This window comes from Zonotrichia leucophrys, chromosome 8 (genome assembly GCF_028769735.1).
Source record: "Zonotrichia leucophrys gambelii isolate GWCS_2022_RI chromosome 8, RI_Zleu_2.0, whole genome shotgun sequence".
NCBI classification, from domain to species: domain Eukaryota; kingdom Metazoa; phylum Chordata; class Aves; order Passeriformes; family Passerellidae; genus Zonotrichia; species Zonotrichia leucophrys.
In genome coordinates this window covers 30522099-30542259 of record NC_088178.1, presented here as the reverse complement: position 1 = coordinate 30542259, position 20161 = coordinate 30522099, and the positions used below count along the sequence as shown (strand labels likewise).

At 52.5% G+C, this 20161-nt stretch overlaps 1 protein-coding gene across 4 annotated transcripts in view; it reads left to right on the top strand.

Annotated features, from left to right (window-relative positions):
• The first annotated feature begins 2792 nt into the window (after positions 1-2792).
• NEGR1 (neuronal growth regulator 1) overlaps positions 2793-20161 on the top strand; it is a 152392-nt gene continuing 135023 nt past the window's right edge. For all 4 annotated transcript variants that reach the window (XM_064719928.1, XM_064719927.1, XM_064719925.1 and 1 more), the window contains exon 1: positions 2793-3149. In XM_064719928.1, the coding sequence (XP_064575998.1) occupies positions 2989-3149 (161 nt within the window). In that variant the 5' untranslated portion in view covers positions 2793-2988. The remainder of the gene's footprint in view (positions 3150-20161) is intronic.

Below are 20161 nucleotides of genomic sequence, written 5' to 3'. Positions count from 1 at the left end.
GGTGGGGCGGGTTCAGATGAAAGAATTCAGTCTCCAGACCAGCCCTGACTGGCACAACTGCTCTGGCCCCTGACCTGCTCATTTTCCCATTGATCTATAGATAACATTAGAGGCAAGATAGGAATCTAAAAACGAAGAAAACAAAACAAAAAGCTTCATCTTTGCTACCGTTGATTGAGATTTATAGGATCTTTTTCAAGGTGATTAAATGGTGCTAGGCAGAGATGCCTTTTGTCCTGCTCATTCAAAGAGGAGCAAATGATTTGATTGTTTGCTAAGGTCAAGCGAGAGGAACATCATTGGACTCATTAAAGGCTCAGAGCTCTCCCTGAAATGAGATGTGCACGGTTACACCCTGGATGATCTGAGCACTGGGCGCACCACAACACTCCAAGGGCTCCTCACGCGTGACAGCTGTGTGAAGTTTGTCACATCCAGGCCCCAGATCCCTGCTCTGGATGGGGTTTGCAGGGATTTGGTGTTTGCTCTGGGTGGGATTTGCCCAGAGATCAGGGTGGTGTTCCCCCAACGTCTGTGCAAGAGCATTGACGAGCACAAGCCTTGGTAAAGAAGTGGATGCGCTTGGCAGATGTGTGATGAGCTGTTCCAGCTGGGCAGGTCTGGTGGAGGAGGAACCATGTTCCACTCAGGATTTCTGCTCTGAGAGACCAGAGTCCACTCTGAGGGATCAGGCTCTCCTGGGGTGCACCCCTTTTTGTTAAAGAGTTGGTATGTAAATGGAATTATCTCGTTTGGGTGCATCCCACAGTGGGACGGAAGGAGGAGCAGAAAGCCCTGAGGAGCAGCTGTGGGGTTTTGCTGCTCCCCTTGTCACCACATGCCCTTGTCTGGGTTCCTGAAGCCCTTCAGGACCCTTCCCTTTCCAGCTGCCTGCTGTGGGATGTGTTTGGTTGTTTTCTGGAGAGGCCCTGGGGAGTGATTGTGAATCTCTGAGCGGTGGGTGGTGCAGACTGAGGGGTGGGACAGCTCCACCTCTGTGAACACCTCAGTGTGGGTGAGGGCACCTGATATCCTGTGTGTCAGTTCCAATTGCATGCAGCATTCCCAGCGATATTTTGGCACTTGGTGCTCCATGGTGCCAGTGAGAAGCTGCTGCTGCCACGCTCTGCGGGCTGGGCACTGCAGGCTGTGGCACGGGTGTGTCACTGGGCACTTGTGCCTGCTCTCAAAGGAGCTCTGTGCCCTCCCTGCCACCCCGGGGAGCCAGCCCTGCTCTCCCCCTCTCCTTCCTCACCAAGGAGACTCTGCAGCCTCGCTGCTGCAGGAGAAAGGGAAGAATTCCCTTTTGTGCACGCTCGGGTTTCTTCTGGCAGCTGGGAGCATCTAATGGGATGTGGTAATGGAGGGAGCCGCTTCCAGGAACGGGGATGGGGCTTCCCGAAAGAGCCAGCCTGATTGTTACAGACCTGCTCTAACTGGAACGTTCTGCTCCCCAATCCTGATGCAAACCGTGGGCAGGGGAGGAGGCACGCAGAGCCATGCACGCCCTGGCAGGGCATGAGAGGGAGATGGGCAGGGACGGTGGCACAACTGGGACATTGTGTGGGCCAGATGCGCCTGAATCACTCTGGAACAGCCCCAGTGCAGCATTCCTGCAATTCCTGTTGCACAGCAGCCCTTGTGCAACCCCTCTGGAGCTGCAGAGAGAGGAGTTCCTGCAGGGACGGGGCTGAGCAGGCAGGGTGCACCGGGGCTCTGGTGTGGGTGCTGAACAGGGCAGTGCCCAGCCTGGAATGTGTGACCTGGAAAAGGGGACAGAGGGTGAACAAGGGCAGCAAACAGAACAGAACCCCCTGCTCTGTGTGCCTGCACAGCCTGCCAGGGCTCTGGGTGTGCTGGGGAGGACCCCAGGGGAAAAGAGGCTGCTCATTCCTGGCTGTCTGCAGCGAGTTCGGCTGCCAGGGGGTTTTGTGCTTTTTTGAAGGGCTCGAGGTGTCCCGGTAGAATTTTGGAAATAATCTGTGAGTGGATTTATGTTCCTTGGGGAAAGGCTCTTGATGGCCTGGTGGAATCTGTCAGGCAGGGTCTCCAGATGCCCGCCCTGCTGGAATCCTGGGCAGAAATGTGGGTGGTTTGTCCCTCCTTGGTGTGAAGGTCTCTGGCTCTCCCGGTGGAATTTTGGGAAATAATCTGTCAACGGATTTTTGCTCCTTGGCAAAGGCTTCTCAACATCCTGGAAGAATCTTTCAGTGGATTTTAGGTCCTTGGCAAAGGTCTGGTAGAATTGTGGGAAATAACAGAGCAGTGGGGTTTTAGCTCCTTGGTGAAGATCTCTGAATGTCTTAGGTCAATTCTAGGAAATAATCTGCTGGTGATTTTTCTTTCTCCTTGGTAAAGGTCTCTGGCTTTCCTGGTAGAATTTGGGGAAATAACCTGCCAGTGGTTTACTTGCTCTTTGGAGAAGGTCTGTAGCCTAGAATCTTTTTTTCTAGGTAGAATATTAGGAAGTGAAAGTACCAGAGTGGGCAGCCCTCCGTTCCAGAAAGGTCTGGAGCTTCCAGCGTGTCCCGGGGGCCGCTGGCTGGAGCTGCCGGTGCCGTTCCCGGCGCTGCCGCGGGTGCTCCGGCTCTTGGCAAGGCGGCCGATTTTCACTCCGTGCTCCGGGGGGGCGGATCGGGGGGGCTGGGGCCGCGGGCCGGGCCGCGGGGAGGGCGGAGCGGGGAGCCCGGCAAAGAGGGCCGAGCATCCTCCGCCGCCGGGCCGGTTGCCAAGGCGACGGCTGCGTGGCAACGGGCTGGCAGCGGGGACCGCCCGCCGCCGAGCGGAGCCGAGCCGAGCCGTGCGGAGCCGAGCCGCGCCGAGCCGTGCCGAGCGGAGCGGGCGCGCTGCCCTCCGCCCGCGCTGGATGCTGCGGCGGCCGCCCGGGAGCAGCCGCGCTCCGCCGCCCGCCGCCAGCGCAGCCCGGGCCGCCCTCGCCGGCAGCAGCAGCAGCGCTCGCCCGCTCCCCGGGGCCGGCGCGGAGCGGAGATGCTGCCGCCGCCGCGGGGCTCCCACCAGTGGCTGGCCATCGTGCTCCTCGGCCTCTGCTGGTTCCTGCCTCCCGGGAGATTGGCCGCGCCGGGCGGAGACTTCCCGGGCTCTGCCGTGGACAACCTGGTGGTCAGGAAAGGGGACACGGCCGTGCTGAGGTAGGAGGCGGCCGCGGGCGGGCGGGATGCGCTGCCGCAGCATCCATCCATCCGTGCATCCATCCGTGCATCCATCCGTCCATCCCCGGGCTGCCCGGGGAGGCTCCGGCCGAGCCCCTGGCTGGCGGGGATGCTGCGGCGGCGCCGGGCCCGAGGTGCCCCGGGGGTGCCCCGGGAATGCTCCCGGGATGCGGGAACTCGTCCCCAGCGCCGGCCGGTACCCGCAGCCCTGAGCCCCGGGCCGCCCGCCGGCTCCCGCGCGGGTTCGTTCCGCGGTTTGCCCTTTTCCATTCTGTTTGAGAAGCCTTGGCTGTTGCTGGAAGTTTAGGAATGGGCTGTTGGGGTGAAATGATGCAGTTTTGGTTTCCGGGGCTCTGCAGAGCGAGCAGCGCGGGGCTGTGGCAGGGAGAGGACGATTAAGCCCTGCCAGGAGCACTACCATCGGCATTATTTATTTTGATACACAGTTCTATATTTCCCAACGATCGGAGCGCTGGCTCCGTGCCACGAGGAGGTTTTGTGCTTGCCGTGGCTCCGTTCCTGCCTCTCCTAATGGACCCCGTGCTCCCGGATCTCCTGTCTCTTGACTGGAGCAAAATTTGTTTACCGGCGCTCAGACACCACAATCCACTCGAACCTTTCCTCCTGGTTTGTGTTCAGCAATCCTCTGCCCTGATTTAATTACCCCCAGCCCCCACTCCAACTTTTTATCCGTGTGTTGTACTTTGCCTTGATCTACTACAGTTCAAACCCCCATTTTCTCCCTCTCTGGAATATGGTTGAAGCTCCTGGCTGGTGAGAAATCTGATTTAATTAGCAGCACTTCTCAGCTAGGAAGTCTCTGGCTGTATTGTTTTTTGCTGGGCTGCCACGGGAATCTCCAGGTTGCAATGCATTTTATCCATAAGCATTTTTAGTGATCCAAGAGTCTGCTGTAAAATGCTGCGTGAGGCATTTTCGGTAGGAATTTGGAAGCGTTTTTAGGCTGCTCCTGTTGTAGTAGCTCCTGAAAATACAGTAGATGTCTATGTAGGGCAGCTGACAAGTGGTTTTTATGTGTACCTCAATTATCCTCTGTATTTTGAGACGTGCTCAGGTCCTCGTGCTTTCCGTGGCACAAATGGAGAATCAGAGGAAATAATAATTAAAAAGTGGTTTTTTTGTACCGTTGCAGGGAAGGTAACTCGGTGGGTTCTCAGGCTGTTAGACCCACTCAGGCACTATTAAACGCTGTTAGTGCCCAGACCCGTTCCAAAGTGCCTTTTTAAGGACGGCTGCAATTGCTCCAAGGCGGGCTCGGCTGGAGCCCATCCCGGCTGCCAGGCCTGTCCGCAGCTCGCTGGGGTTACATAAACGGGATGGAGCTGGGGCTGGGAGCATCCCCGGAGAGGGCCGGGCTGCGTTTGTGCCGAGGCTGCTGCGGGGAGCGCCGGCAGCGCTGCCGAGCCCCGAGCGGGGCGCTGGGATGCGGGAATGTCCGTGCTGTGATGGGATGGGGGAATTCTGTGCTGCGGGGCGGTGGGGTGGGGGAATATCTGTGCTGTGGTGGGATCCTGGAATTCTGTGCTTCAGTGGGATGGTGGGATGCCGGAATGTCTGTGCTGCGGGGCGGTGGGATGCTGGAATTCTGTGCTGCAGCTGGATCTGCTCCTCGTGCCCTCTGAGCATCTCCTCTCATTCCCTTTGCCCCCTGACCATCTCCTCTCCTTCCCGTGCCCCCTGACCAGCTTCTCTAGTTCCTGTGCCCTCTGACCAGCTCCTCGCATTCACTGTGCCCTCTGACCAGCTCTCGTTCCCTGAGCCCCCTGACCATCTCCTCTCGTCCCTGTGCCCCCTGACCATCTCCTCGCATTCACTGTGCCCTCTGACCAGCTCTCGTTCCCTGTGCCCCCGACCATCTCCTCTCGTTCCTTGTGCCCTCTGACCAGCTCCTCTCGCTCCCGTGCCCTCGGCAGGCTAGCTTTAATCGGGGTTATTCTGCTTTGAGAGGGGAAATGCGGGGTGGCAGCGTGAGCAGCACCCAGGCTCTCCAGCCCTCTGCTCCTCTGGGTGTCCCTGGCTGCAGGTGCTGTGAATGTACCTCAATGCACATTACAGTGGTTGCTCTAGCTGTTGGAACTATCGGCAATGGGCTCTTGTTTGAGCTCCAGGGGCTGGAGAAGCCATCTGCAGTTCGCTCCCGCAGCTCGGAGCTGTCTGAGCCCAGCCGTGCCCGCGGCACCGGGGCGGGCTGCGCTCCGCTGTTCTGGGTCCCGGAGGATGGCCGGGGCTCCCCGGGCCAGCAAGGGCTGGTCCCCCCTCTCTGCTCGGGGTTCAGCCTCCCTGTGCCACATTCACCACATTTACCCTAAAATTCACCACCGGTCCGTGGGTGCGAGGGCAGCAGCTCCGGTTTGAGGTCCCGCGGGGACACGGGCGGCACTCCCTCGGCTCCGAGGCGGCATTTCCAGCCCGAGGGTCATCTCCGGGCTGGGCTGGAGCCGCGCCGAGCCGGGCCTGGGGCTGCCCTCGCTGGGACACACAGCCCCGGGGCTCCGGCTGCAGCTGGGCACATCTGCCCGTGCCCCGAGGGTGAGAGCACAGGGACAAACTTCCACCCCAGAGTCTCGTTCTGTGCCGATGTGCCAGGGTAGAAGGCACAGAGCTCCTCTGGGTGAGCCCAGGCCAGGCTGAGCTGGTCCCGGCCCCAGCTCTGGCCCCGAGGTTCCATTGTCTGCCGGAAGATGGGGAGTAAAGGCTCCTTGGGCTGCTGGGCTCTCCAGGAGAAGCCTCTGTGTGCTAACATTGTAAAAAAGTTCAGCTCCCTCTTTTTAGATGGCTAATTCATATATCAGAGTAATCAATCCATTTTGGATCGAGCACACAGCGTTTTCATGAGGATCATTCCCTCCCTGTCCAGGTGCTCCTGGAGCATGGCTCTCTGGCTGCTGCTGCTGCTGCCCAGCCAGACCCCAGCCCTCACCCATGGCCCTGCGGGTGGTGCCCTCGCACCCTGTGCCAGGTTGTGGGGGGCTGGATGGTGCCCAGGCGGCACAGGGTGCTGGGACTGTCCCCAGGTGACACAGGATACTGGGATTGTCCCCAGGTGGCACTGAGAGCTGGGACTGTCCCCAGGTGCCCAGGTGACACAGGGTGCTGGGATTGTCCCCAGGTGGCACAGGGTGCTGGGACTGTCCCCACACAGGATACTGGGATTGTCCCCAGGTGGCACAGGGTGCTGGGATTGTCCCATGGCCTCCCAGGCCAGCACTCCAACAGCAGCAGTCACAGTGCCCACGTGTCCCTTCCCGAGGCTCTGACAGAAGAGAAGGTTTGCCCAGGGTGTCACTGGGCACCTGTTTTGGTACAGAAGCTCCTCAGCACAGGATTTTAAAGGAAACCCCTCCTTAGGTGAGGAGCTGTGCCTGTGATGAGTTATTTCTGCAGCCTCAGTAATTAAAGCTGCTCCCCTTTGTTTGGTTTCAATGGGTGATGGATCCCCGCAGCCCCAACTGTTTGTGTCTGTTGGCGTTAGGAGAAATTCTGTCAGCAACGCAGTTGTTTTGCATGGCAGAACAATTCTGGGAAGGCACTGATTTTCAGCAGTAGAATTCCATCCTGCATCCTTTCTGCATTCTTCCCAGGCAGCTGGTTAAGATTTTATGAGAACACACGAGGAAGGAGAGCGAGTTCTGAAGCCGTGGTTTTATTAAAAGAATAAATTGCTGTGTGGTGCACTGGTAGGAGTTCAGGAAGCAGGCTGGGCGTTCAGAACCAGAACCAGGTTTTGCTGTGGTCCCCTGTCAGGAGAGGGCTCACGCTGTGCTCCATCACTCTGTGCTCCATCACCACCCTGTGTGCTCCACCATCACCCTGTGCTCCATCACCCTGTGCTCCTGCACATCCATCTCACTGACAGCACAAGGGGCAATTTCGGGAGAGGAGTGGTTTAGGAGAGGTGACAAATGCAGGGGAGCCAGCAGGGACAGCCTGTGTCACCTCCTGTGTCACCTCCTGTGCCACCTCCTGTGTCCCCTCCCTCCCTGCCTGAGCAGGGCTGGGTACCCAGGGGAAACAGAGCCCCCCTCCAGCTGTTTTGGGGGCTGCTCCCCCCTTCCTGGCAGGTGGAAGGGGATGTGGGGAGGGCAGAGGAGAGCCTACCTGGGCATGGCAGCAGGAGGCATTGCTGGTGCTGTGGGAAAAGCAGGAATTGCCCTTTTCCCGTGCTGGAGCTCCCCCAGGCAGAGCCTGCAAACCCTGCCTGCACTTTGGAGCCCAGATCCCCCCTTGGAGATCAGAACGTGCACAGCTGAAGATGATCAAAAGTGTTTTTCTAGCGAGTCAAGGTTTTTATTGTGTGTTTTGTTTTCCTCAAAGCTCCCGGGTAATGAAGCCAAGTGTGAGTGAGAGTACCTTTATAGTACCTGTGCGTTGTGTCAGAGCAGCAAATTGGGCTTTAGAGGCTGTCACGGCTTTTAAAGAAGCACGAGATCTTTTCAGCAGTGTGTGGTTCTAGAGGAGTTTGGGATGGTGTGCTCTGTGGTCTGGGATCAGAGCCCTGCCTGGGCTTCCTCAGCCTCCAGGGGCTCAAAACAAAACCTCAGCGTTAAGGTCAGGACCCAGGATTTACCCTGGGAGCTCTGGGCATCCTGCCCAAGCTGTGGATCCCATGGATCCCTGGATCCCAGGCCTGGGAATGGCTGGGGAGCCTGTGGGGCTGGGGCACCTCTGCCAGGCAGACCTTGCACCCAAAGCTGAGCAGCCCCTCAGGAGCATGGGGAGCCTAATTCATATTTAAATTAAATTACTGATGGGGCTGGGGCACCTTTGCCAGGCAGACCTTGCACCCAAAGCTGAGCAGCCCCTCAGGAGCATGGGGTGCCTAATTCATATTTAAATTAAATTACTGATGGGGCTGGGGCACCTCTACCAGGGAAACCTTGCACCCAATGCTGAGCAGCTCCTCAGGACGATGTGGGTGCCTAATTCATATTTAAATTAAATTACTGAGGGGCCAGTGACTGTTGGAGATTGGGATTGACCAGTTTTGCCTTCTTTTCCAAGAAGAGCCATCCTTTATCGCTCAGATCCCTTGCCCCAAGGAGTGATGGTGTCCTGGGAGAGCTGTGGCTTTCTGTCAGATCCCCACCCAGTGTCATTTGTGTTACTGAGAACCAGCATTTGGAAAGGAGCTCTGCAGCAGGAGGAGAGAAGGTGGGCAGTGATTCCACACAGCAATTGGAATTTTGGGATACTCTAATTTTTGGGTGCATCCCAGTCCCCCCAGTGCCTGCCCAGGGCTGGGTGTGACTGTGAGCACAGGCACTGGTAGAGTGTAATAAATACAGTAAATATATATAAATAGTAAATATTTATAGTATTTATTTATATTATAGTAAGTATATATAAATAGTCTGTGCAGAGTGTAACAAATACAAAAGTCCCCTTCTTTCCTTTATGATTTCTAAAGGTTCATTTCTTGACTTCCATCCCCTTGATATTCTGGTGCAATTTGGGTCATAAATCCTTTGGCTCCATGGGGTTTCATTGCTGAAATGTGACCATGGGACCTGCAGGCCCCAGTGCACACCCCAGTAGATGAAGTTGTTGTTTGCATAAGAATTTCCTCTTCCCAATCCCTGCCAATTATTAAACGAGCACATTATGGCACTTGCCTCTTGTCTGCGTGGCAATAATAAATAAATTCAGCGCAAATTAAAATAATTTATCATTTTAAATGATGGCGAATGTTTCAGCTGCTCTGCAGAGGAACTAACAAAACAAGGAGTCAGTAAGGGATGCAAACTGGGATTTGTTCCAAGGGGCCGTTGTGTTGAGGAGAAAACAGAGCCTTAATGGCTTTCTCCTTGTCACTGTGTGTGACAGAGCGGCTGATGTCCCAGGGCAGGGACCCTGGGCAGGCTCAGCCTGGCCTGGGAGCTGCCCCATCACCTGTCCTGCAGTAATTGTGGTGTCACCTGGATCCAGGGGGAGCTGGAGCTGCAGCATGGCCAGGCCAGGGTGCTGAACATGGCAGCTGACACGGGGTGAGTGGCTCAGGGGATGGAGCTGTGACAGGGCTCAGCACCAGCTGTGCATGACCCCTGATGCCATCTGCCATGGGGGCAGGGCTGGGCTCTGAGCACTGACCAAGGAGATGGAACTGCCCTTTGGAGCTCCAGTTCTGGTGCCAGCAGGGGACTGGGGTGGCCAATGCCTCCTGAGTCTCTGCCCCTGCTTTTCCAGCCCTGCACCTGCCAGCTCTGAGTGCCCACGGGCACACCTGGTGTCCCTGGAGCATCCCCTGGTCCATGGCCTGCCTGGGTGCCCTCCCTCTGCTGCTGAGCTCACTCACAGGGCCCAGATGTGTGATGGTGTTCACAGGGGTCTCAGACTGGGGAAGAGACGAGGATCTGACTCCATGTTTCAGAAGGCTGATTTATTATTTTATGATATATATTACATTAAAACTCTACTAAAAGATTAGAAGAAGGGATTTCATCAGAAGGCTGGCTAAGCTAAGAATAGAATGGCGAAGAATGATAACAAAGGTTTGTGGCTCTGCTCTCTGTCTGAGCCAGCTGACTGTGATTGGCCATTAATTACAAACAACCACATGAGCCCAATCCCAGATGCACCTGTTGCATTCCACAGCAGCAGATAACCGTTGTTTGCATTTTGTTCCTGAGGCCTCCCAGCTTCTCAGGAGGAAAAGTCCTAAGGAAAGGATTTCCATAAAAGCTGTCTGTGACACAGGTGGGGCTGCAGAGAGCTGGGGCTGGGCAGGGGGTGCAGTGCTCACCCATGGGCTCAGTGGGGTGAGGGCTGAGCAGGGAGTGCAGTGCTCACTCATGGGCTCAGTGGGGTGAGGGCTGAGCAGGGAGTGCAGTGCTCACTCATGGGCTCAGTGGGGTGAGGGCTGAGCAGAGGGTGCAGTGCTCACTCATGGGCTCAGTGGGGTGAGGGCTGGGCAGGGAGTGCAGTGCTCACCCATGGCTGGGCTCAGTGGGGTGAGGGCTGAGCAGAGGGTGCAGTGCTCACTCATGGGCTCAGTGGGGTGATCTCTGGGTGCTCACAGCTCCTTCCAGCCCAAACCCCTCTAGGAGAGACCCCTCTGGGCAGTTCCTGTGCAGCTTTGCTGCTGTGCCCATGGGCTGTGGGCAGGGCTGGGCAGCGACTGTGCCCCAGCTCCCAGGTGCAGAGCCCAGGCCACATCCACGGCACGAGGGGCAGCAGCAAATCTGTTATGAAAGTGGCCTAATTATAACGAGCAGCTTTCCCCCTGGCTGGAACAAGTGGACTAGAAAATTGTACTAGACTTTTCATTCAGAGACTATTAAAGAGCAGAGGAAGGGAGAACAAAATATAGCTTTTGTCACAGCTCTTTTTATTTCCTTTTTTTTTTTTGTATAGAGTCCTGCACATGGTCAGAAATTAGTTTCAAATTAATTTAATTATGGTATTTAGTATTTGGTTTGTGATTTTTTTTATTTTAGCCTGCATAAACCCCCTTGGTGTTACATTTCTGGTGGCCCCAGGGAGGGGAGAGCTCGGGCTGGGAGCAGAGGGGATCCCAGGGCATCCTGCAGGAACAGGGGCTGCAGCAGGGCAGGTTTGCATTGGGCATTGGGAAGAAATTCTTCAACCGAAAGAAGTGTTTGGTTCTCTGGGTTTCACACAAACTCAGGTTTAGTGACCTCCTCCAGCTTTGGTTTCTTGGAGGGGCTTTGGTTTCTGCACCCACAGTTCCAAGCATCAGCCCAGGATATTTACCCTGAGCTGTTCTCAATGGGGTGCTGGATTTCCCCCATGATTCATTGTTTACCTGAGCTGTTCTCAGAGGGCTGTTTTGGATTCCCCCCATGATTTATTGTTTACCTGAGCTGTTCTCAGAGGGGTGCTGGATTCCCCCATGATTCATTGTTTACCTGAGCTGTTCTCAATGGGGTGCTGGGTTCCCTCATGATTTATTGGAGCTGTGCTGACCAGATCATCTCCCCAAACACCTCTGGGGCTCCATGGACTCCTCCTGAGCATCCCCTTCCCCCTTCTGCATTCCTGGCTCCTGGCCTGGCTGTGCCCTGAGTCACAGCCACCTCAGCCCACAGAGATAAAGAAATGCACTGAGTCATCCTTAACCTTCCATTCCACTCTTTAATCTGCATTAGTACCTCAAAACAATATCCCTTCTGAGCCCTCCCTCAGCTAATCTTGCGAGAGGAAAACGGATTTGGACATGTATAAAACATGGAAAGTCACAGAACCAAAAAAGTGGATGAAATTCACAGCAATCAAGCTTTTCAAGGCAGCCAGCCCAGAACCATCACGCTGGAATTAAAAATAAATTTGGCTACAGGAAATCATTCTCCTGCACTGTTCCCCTCGGTGGGCTGGTGTAGGAGGGCAGGAGGCACACAGCCCGAGGCTGGGGGAGCTCAGCAGGGCTGGGTGCAGTGCCAGGCACAGAGAGCAGTGCCCAGGGCACAAGGGGAGCTCAGCAGGGCTGGGTGCGGTGCCAGGGCATAGAGAGCAGTGCCAGGCACAGGGGAGCTCAGCAGAGCTGGGTGCAGCCCAAACACACAGAGAGCAGTGCCCAGGGTACAGAACCGAGGCTGGGGAGCTCAGCAGGGCTGGGTGCGGTGCCAGGGCATAGAGAGCAGTGCCCAGGGCACAGGGTGCAGCCCCAAACACACAGAGAACAGTGCCCAGGGCACAGAACCCGAGGCTGGGGGAGCTCAGCAGGGCTGGGTGCGGTGCCAGGCACACAGAGCAGTGCCCAGGGCACAAGGGGAGCTCAGCAGAGCTGGGTGCAGCCCCAAACACACAGAGAGCAGTGCCCAGGCTGGGCTCCCAGCTGGAATGGAGTCCCGTGGGCTGGGAGAGACAGGAGGGAGGGACAGAGACACTGCTGGGGACAGGGGACTGCCATGGGGACAGGGGCACTGCTGGGCAACAGGTTGGGTGTGGAAGAGAATGGGCTGGAACAGAATTCCCAGATTTGCTGTGGCTGCCCCTGGATCCCTGGCAGTGCCCAAGGCCAGGCTGGACAGGGCTGGGAGCACCTGGGGCAGTGGGAGGTGTCCCTGCCATGGCAGGGCTTTGGAATGAGATGAGATTTCAAGTCCCTGCCAACCCAAACCAGTCTGTGCATTTCTCCCCCATAAGAATTCTGTGTTTGTAGAATTGTTTTGTTTGTTTGGGTTGGTTTTGTTTTGGTTTGGTGTTTTTCCTTGCTTTGTTTGCTTTCACTTTTTCCTTTTGTTTTGTTTCGCTCTGTTTTGGGTGGCATGTTCTGCTCTGGCAGCTGCTGCAGCATCCCAGATTCTGTGATTTGCTGGGGATGTTGGCCCAGGCTGCCCCAGCCCTGGTGTGGCCCTTCCCTCCCAGCAGAATCCACACTCTGACCCTGCTCTGGGGGAGCTTTTAACATTCCTGGGCCTCAACAAAACAGAGACTGTTCCTGTCGTGCTTCCAAAAACATTTTCACCAGTAAGAAATTCTTTAAATAGTCCTCACAGAGTGAGGCTGCTAATTTGCATGACAGCTTGATTAAACGTAACCTGCTTCCACACTTAATTTATTTTGAAACTGCCCAACGTTTTCATTCCATGCCATTAATTTTACATTAGTAGACTGGCTTGATTATTTAAGAAGGAAGGTAATTTTATCATCTTTGTTGGTGTAAGTTCAAACCCATACTGAAAAATGGTCTGAAAGTGGTTATAAATAACAAAAGCCTTTGCTCCACATAAAGATCTGTTGGACCTGGTGGTGTGATGCAGAAGGAAATGAAGATTTAGGTGCTTTAGTGATCATATTTGGCTTCAGCAGCGCTTGGCTCCGTGTGGCAATGTCTATTCTGAGCGTGTGGGTTTGGGGACCCAAAAAGGGAATGTTTGAGGGTGCCTCTTGCACAGGTGCTCCATTTTCCCCAGGAAGTGATATTTTTAGGGAAATGCAGTCTCAGAGGCTCGGCAGAGCTGTGGCACTTCCCCCTTGCAGGATCTGCTCCAGGAATGGGCACAGCTCTTTGCTTTCCAGGATGCTGGGGAGCCTCACGTTGTGCCAAGTCCTGCAGGAAAGGGCCCAGGCAAGATCCTCTAAAACTTATTTCTACATTAATTTAATCAGCTTCTCTTTCCAGGGCAAGACTAGTACAGAAACAGAATATTTCAGATTTCTTGCAAAACTGGAGCCTAAACTAAAAATTATTTAGGTTATCGACCATCTGTTCTCAAAGGATGGTTTCATGAATATGGCTGTGAATGCAATTTTTAGGTAAAGCTCATGAAATTCCTCCTTTTTTTTCAATTTTTTTATTCCTTTTTGAACATTCCTGTTACCCCACACTTTTGCCCTGCAGGCAGGGTTTGGATCCCTCTGGGTCCCCTTGGTTACTCCCTCCTTTCCTCTCTCTCTGCTCTTGGAAGCTCAGCTCGCAGCTCCAGGAGGGTGGCACCCTCTCCATGAGAGATGTTTTCTATTTCAGATTTGCAAACTGGAACGTTCACTTTACCCGCTGAACTGTCCCTGTAGATACCTACCAAGGAGCTGACTAAAAGAGGATAAAATCCCTTCTGTCTCATTTAATCCCCAGGAAATGACTCTTCTGCCTTGGGCACCTCCCTGGGCAGCTGTGCCAAGGCCTGAGCACCTTTCCATGGGGAAATTCCTGCTGACACTTTCAGGGATGAGAGGAAGGGGAGATTACAAAGAGGAAGCTGCTCAAAGGGACATCCCAATAAGCTGGGTCTGTTTTAAAACCAGGATTTATGCTGGGCCTAAGTCAACAGCAGGGCAAAGATCCAGAGATGGGCACAGCTGGGCATGGAGGAGAACCCAAAGCTTTGCTGATGTGGAAACGTGCTGGGACCTGCTTTCCCAAGGCTGCTGGCAGAGCAGAAAGGGGCAGAGCAGGGACAGAAATATTGTGTGGGAAATAAAGAATGTTTACAGGGAGAAGCTTCAGGAGCCCTGGCTAATTAGCCTGGCAGAGCGGCATTAGGCACCCTCATTGTGCTGGAGAATGTTTTAATGTCAGAAACCTCCCAAAACCCAATCTTGGCAAAAAACCCATAGTGCAAACTAATGACTAAAAGCTGAAAGTGAGCAATTCCAACTTCACTGTGAAGGGAGGGTTTTAGAGGCAATTAGCTGCTGCAATCAGCTCTCAGAGCAGCGCAGGGCTCCTCATCTCTCGGGGCTGGCTGCCTCTGCAGAAGGTACCTGGGGGCCCTTTGCTGAGCTGGATGGTGTCAGGAAGGGGTTTCTTGGGCAGAGGGGAGGGAGAAATGCTTTTTTTCTCAGGGCAGAGGGGTGCAGGGCTGTGCTGAATCCCAGCTCCCCCCAGCAGCCCTGCTGGTGTCACAGCAGAGAACCTCCACGGGCTCTTGTGAGGATTTCCTGGATCCAGAACTTTGTTTCTGAGTGTTAGTGGGTGTCATTGTGCAATTAATTCTGTTCTTTTAAATACATTAAATTGTTGTTTGATTTTAATGCTAAAAATCTGATTTCTTTAGTGACTCAAAACACATACAGCTCATGCACTAAACTGCATTAAAGACTGGAGCACAGGCTGCCCAGGGCAGAGCACTGCCCCAGGCCAGGCTGGACACTGGGGCTGGAGCACCTGGGGCAGGGGCACGTGGTGGAGCTGGATGAGCTTCTCCATGTTTTCTCATTTCTCCATGTTTTCTTATTTCTCCATGTTTCTCATTTCTCCATATTTATTTTCTTATTTCTCCATATGTTCTTATTTCTCCATACCTTCTCATTTCTCCATGTTTTCTCATTTCTCCATTCTTTCTCTTTTCTCCATGTTTTCTCATGTCTCCATATTTTCTCATGTCTCCATATTTTCTCCTTTTCCATATTTTTTCATTTCTCCATGTTTTCTCATTTCTCCATGTTTATTTTCTCATGTCTCCATGTTTCTCATTTCTCCATGTTTATTTTCTCATTTCTCCATGTTTTCTCATTTCTCAATGTTTCTCATTTCCCCATTCTTTCTCTTTTCTCCATGTTTCTCCTTTCTCCTTTCTTATTTCTCCATATTTTCTCTTTTCTCCATATTTATTCTCTCATGTCTCCATGTTTCTCATTTCTCCATGTTTCTCATGTCTCCATGTTTATTTTCTCATTTCTCCATGTTTTCTCATTTCTCCATTCTTTCTCATTTCTCCATTCTTTCTCTTTTCTCCATGTTTTCTCATGTCTCCATATTTTCTCATTTCTCCATGTTTCTCATTTCTCCATGTTTCTCATATCTCCATATTTCCTCATTTCCCCATGTTTTCTCATTTCTCCATTCTTTCTCATTTCTCCATGTTTCTCATTTCTCCATGTTTATTTTCTCATGTCTCCATGTTTTCTCTGGGAGCTCTCAGGATGTTTCAGACAGGGCCCCAAGGGTCTGGGGTGGGTGCCAGATCCTGCCAGGCTCCCAGGGGTGTTCCAGGGTGATGGGAATCTGCCTGCCTGGGTTTAATGAAGATATCCCACATCTTTGGGATCTAATTTACTGACTGTCACTGTTAATGAAATCTCTCCCAGCAAAACTCGGGGTCTGACACTGCCAGGGACAGAGACAGAATCCATTTCAGGTGAGCACAGAAATTCAGCCTGTGAGGTACCTGCGACTGTCACAGGTGAAAATCTCTGCTAATGAACTGTGTATTAGTGGGAGACAGGAAGAGAACTCCCTCCGTCTCTTAATTTACTTTGAATAATTCATTAGCTCGCACTCCTCACCCATGGCAGCCGTGGGTAAATCCCACTCTGGAGCTGCTAATTAAAGTTGCAGGATGAAGGGAAGCTAGTAATGAGATGCGAGACAAGTCCTCCAACAATGCAGAGGCACTTGTAGGCACACCAAGTTTATTGTTGGCTTTCACAGGAGGGCAGGGAGCGCTGAGGAATTCACACTTGTTCCAGCAAGGCTGGATCACTGCACAGCTCCTGACGGGAGGGAGAGGGACAGGAGCACAGGGAACAGCTCAGGCTGGGCCAGGGGAGCGTCTGGATGGACATCAGCAGGAATTTCCCATGGAAAGGGGTCAGGGATTGGAACTGCCCAGGGAGGCTTGGAGTGCCTGTCCTGGAGGTGGCACTGAGTGCTCCAGGCTGGGCACATCTGGGACTCCATGGGCTGGGAGGGCTTTTCCAGCCTCAGGGATCCTGAGAGGAGCAGGAATTACCCGTGGCACCAAGATGGGTCCTTAATGCTCATCCGAACACGTGGAGATGGAGAACAGTGCAGTATTTCACATTTTTATTATATATAAAAGAATAGAGACAATAAATCTGTGTGGACTTTACCGGACACTTTTATGGATAAATACACTGCTAAAATATCACCTCTGTACCAGGTCATGTTTTATAGGTTATAGCAAACCCTTGTTACCTGAGTGAGGGTCAGGGTGTGCCATGTGGTCAAGGGTGTGGATCTCATGGGATGAAAAACACAGCAACAGCTTTGGATGGTAGAAATTAATATTTCTGCTGTTTGCTTCTACAGTGTAGGATGTAGAAATTGAATGCTGTATGCATAGTAAACAAAATTGCCTTTTTGTGGCTGGTGTTGTCTGGTTTGCTCACTACACAGAAATTTGTGATGTTGCAACACATTTAAATGTGTTTTCTGCTGGTTGGGAATGAGATATCCAGAGATCTGTGTGGGGACATGGAGAGGGACAAAAATACACTTTTAATGATTATTTTCAATGTGCAAATTGCAGCTTGCTGCTCAGAAAAATTCAGCTGAGTTCAAGCACTTTATCTTACTCAAGAAAATATCTCCCAGAGAAACGTGAGCAGCAGAGCCCCCATGAGCCCGGGCCAGGAGGGTGAGAAACCCTGGGAAAGCTTTTTTAGAACAGCTGCTTTCCTGTGCAAACAGGGAAATGCTAACTGCACCTTCCTAATACAGCAAATTGAGCTGGAGCTGAAACACACATAGCTGTGATTTAAAATGCAAGCCACCTCTGCAAGTCAATACGAGCTCTATAAAAAGGGTTCAAAACGATGATGCAAATGAATGCTGAGGTGCAATATTCCTGTCAGGCACAACACACTGATCCCTGCCACTCACAGCCTGCTGCTGTCTGTTTGTGCACTGTGACAGAGCCACGACTGCAAGGGAAGGCAGCTCCCAGCTTGGACCAAGCACAAAGCTTGGGTAATGCTCTGACAAAGCCTTAGCAGCAGCAGGGTCCTGTGGGTGTCCTCTGGGTGTCCTTTGGGTGTCCTGTGGGTGTCCTATGGGTGTCCTATGGGTGCCCTGGTGCCTGGGGAGCTCCTGGGACCCCCCTCCTGCAGCCTGTGTGGCGTTTGCAGCTTTGAATGAGAAAGCAGAGCTTCCTCGTTATACACAGTGACAAATAATCTGCACAAGGGCTCATTAGCAGAAAGTGTAATTATTGCATCTTGCATTGAAAATTGCTTAAACCTCTATTCTTGACAAATAAAGCAGCTGACCCTTGATTAAAGGAGATGATGGGTGTGAGTAATTAAGGCCACACTAAATGTAATACATCTTCAAAGCAGCCCTGTGCAATTTGTCTTCTCTTGCCTCTTTTGAAAGCTTCTCTTGCTTGTTTGAGGCTGTTCCTCCAAGGATTCTGAGTAACTGAATTATTTTGCTGGTTGGTGAATTGGAAAATAGTTTCCTAACCTTGACCATAAAAGTTCTGGGAAGCACCTGGGCTTCTTCACAGCCTGAGAAATCCACTTAGTGGCAGAACAACTGCCATTTGAAAAAAGTGTTCCCTAGGAGTTGTTGGAGAGGAAGGTGAGCATAGTTTCTATTTTAACCTTATGTTATAACTTAAAACTGTATTTAACACACTACTTAAGAAAATTAAGGCAGCATAACTTTCTAACACAACACATATAACATTCACTGTAATATTTGCAAAAAGCCAATCATAAAATACACATTTTCCACACACTGCAATGCTTGTGCTTTTACAACACTCGTATTTTTTGTGTAGTACGGAACCTTGGCTTTCCACTTGGTAATTTAAATCTGCACAGGTCACAGAACCATTGGAGGGCTCATCTTTTCCTGATCTGAAATGGTTCTCTTGCTGTAAATCAAATACACATCGATGTGTTTGTGTTCATGAATTAGTTAATTTCTCTCACAGTGATATAAAATCAGTGTTCCATAATCAGTCTTCTGCCGTTCTGGAGGCTGCCATGGTGGAATCTTGATGCCATGGAAATCCCAAGGGCACGGGACTCTGCCATCAGATTCTATAAGCATGGAAATCTTTGTTCCTCAGATTAGAAATCCAAAGGCTTCCAGTCTTTAAAAGAAATTTCTCCCTCTCCCTGTCACGTGGGAATGCCCAGGAGCTGGATCTGCCTCACGTGTGGACAGGACACAACACAAATGCCAGACCTGGAACCAGGGAATTGTCCAATCTGCAGAGCTGGCAGGACACAGCAGGGCCCAGAGCTCCTGCTGCTTTCTGTGGCACAAACAGGAATGAAGCTCTGCAGCCTGGCTGGAGAGGGGCAGACCTTGCCATGGGCAGGGCAGGGCCAGGAGCTGCTGCTCCAGCCACTGCCAGGGGAGTGTGAGCCACGTCAAGGGCTGCAACAGCAGCTGGTTTGTACCAGGGCAAGGCAGGGCAAGGGATGGCTCAGGGGATGGGAGTTCAGTCCTGGGAGGCTCCAGAGAGCTGCTCCAGCTTCCCAGGGTGATCCATCTTGGATGGGAAAACAGATCTGAGGTCCCCGTTACCTTTTCCTGGTGAGATTTCACTCATTCAGTGCTTTATGAGGAACACAAGGCATGGTGGGTGCCTGTACTGTGAGGGACCCATTGGGACTGGATTTATATAGTAGAGGTGGCCTTTGAGTCCTAGTAAAATATCAGTGTTGTACTTGAATATCTGTACACAGGCCTTGCCCCGTGTGTCCCGGTTGTTCTCGATGGGCTGCAGCTGTGGCTGGTGAAGGTAACTGGGATAAAAGGGCTGGGCTGGCCAGGCAGGGACAGCCTGGAAGGAGCCCTGGCTAAGCAGGAACCACATGCAGAAAAAGGAGTCTGTGCTGTGAAGATCTGCAGCCATAAGAAAACACCGAGAGAAGGTATGGGGCTCTAGAAATCTAATAACAACAGTATGGGACTCTAGAAATGTGAATACAACAGATTTACAGCCCTGCAGCTGCCCCAGCCTGGCTGCCCCTGACTCTCCCTTCTGTGCTCCTGCACAAAGTAGGGCTTCACTCCAGAGCTGCTTCCAGAGGAAGACAGACACCTCTTCTCTTCCTGAGAGTTGTCTCAGTGACTAATTTGTGCTATTTCAGTGATAAATTAGTCAATATTGCTGAGTAGCCACGTCTTAAATCCCGTTTTTGTTTCCTTGGGCCCTTCAGGAGTCATTTTTAGTCTGGCCACGAATGTTGTCTGTAGAGAAAAACTGCCAGCAGTGAGGCTGGCCCTGGAACGTGTCTGTGCTTTCCTTGCCACCTGAATTTTCCATTTCCTTCCCACAAATGAGAGTGAAGTTTGGTAACACAAGTGGGAGTTGTGACTTCTATCAGAATTAGAGAATAGATTCACCTGGTTCTTTTCATCTGAGCCCAAAGGCAGCCTCTGCACATCCGAGTTCCCATCTCCTGCTCTAATTTCCCTGGCAATCTCAGCAATCTGGAGCAAGTGTGGTTTTATTTAAGGTGGGTGCTGCTGACATGACCATAAACACTCCCCAAAGCTCTCACCCAGCCCGGTGATTGCTTTGTATGAGCAACAGGCAGAGAATAAATATGAAGAGCAGGACTTTGAGGCAACTTAATAAAGCTGCACTGCTGTCAATGCAGCGAGGGCAATTTCAGTGGTTTAGAAGGAGAATGAGTGTAAAATATGAGATGAGGCTGTGCTGCCAGCGTGGGACAGGCTGCAGGCAGAGATGGATGTGAGCTGAGCTCGGGGGTCTGCCATCCCCAATTCTCCACGCACATGCTCATTTATTTTCATTTAATGTGTTTTAATACCAGCGTTTGGATCTGCCTGCATTTTGAAC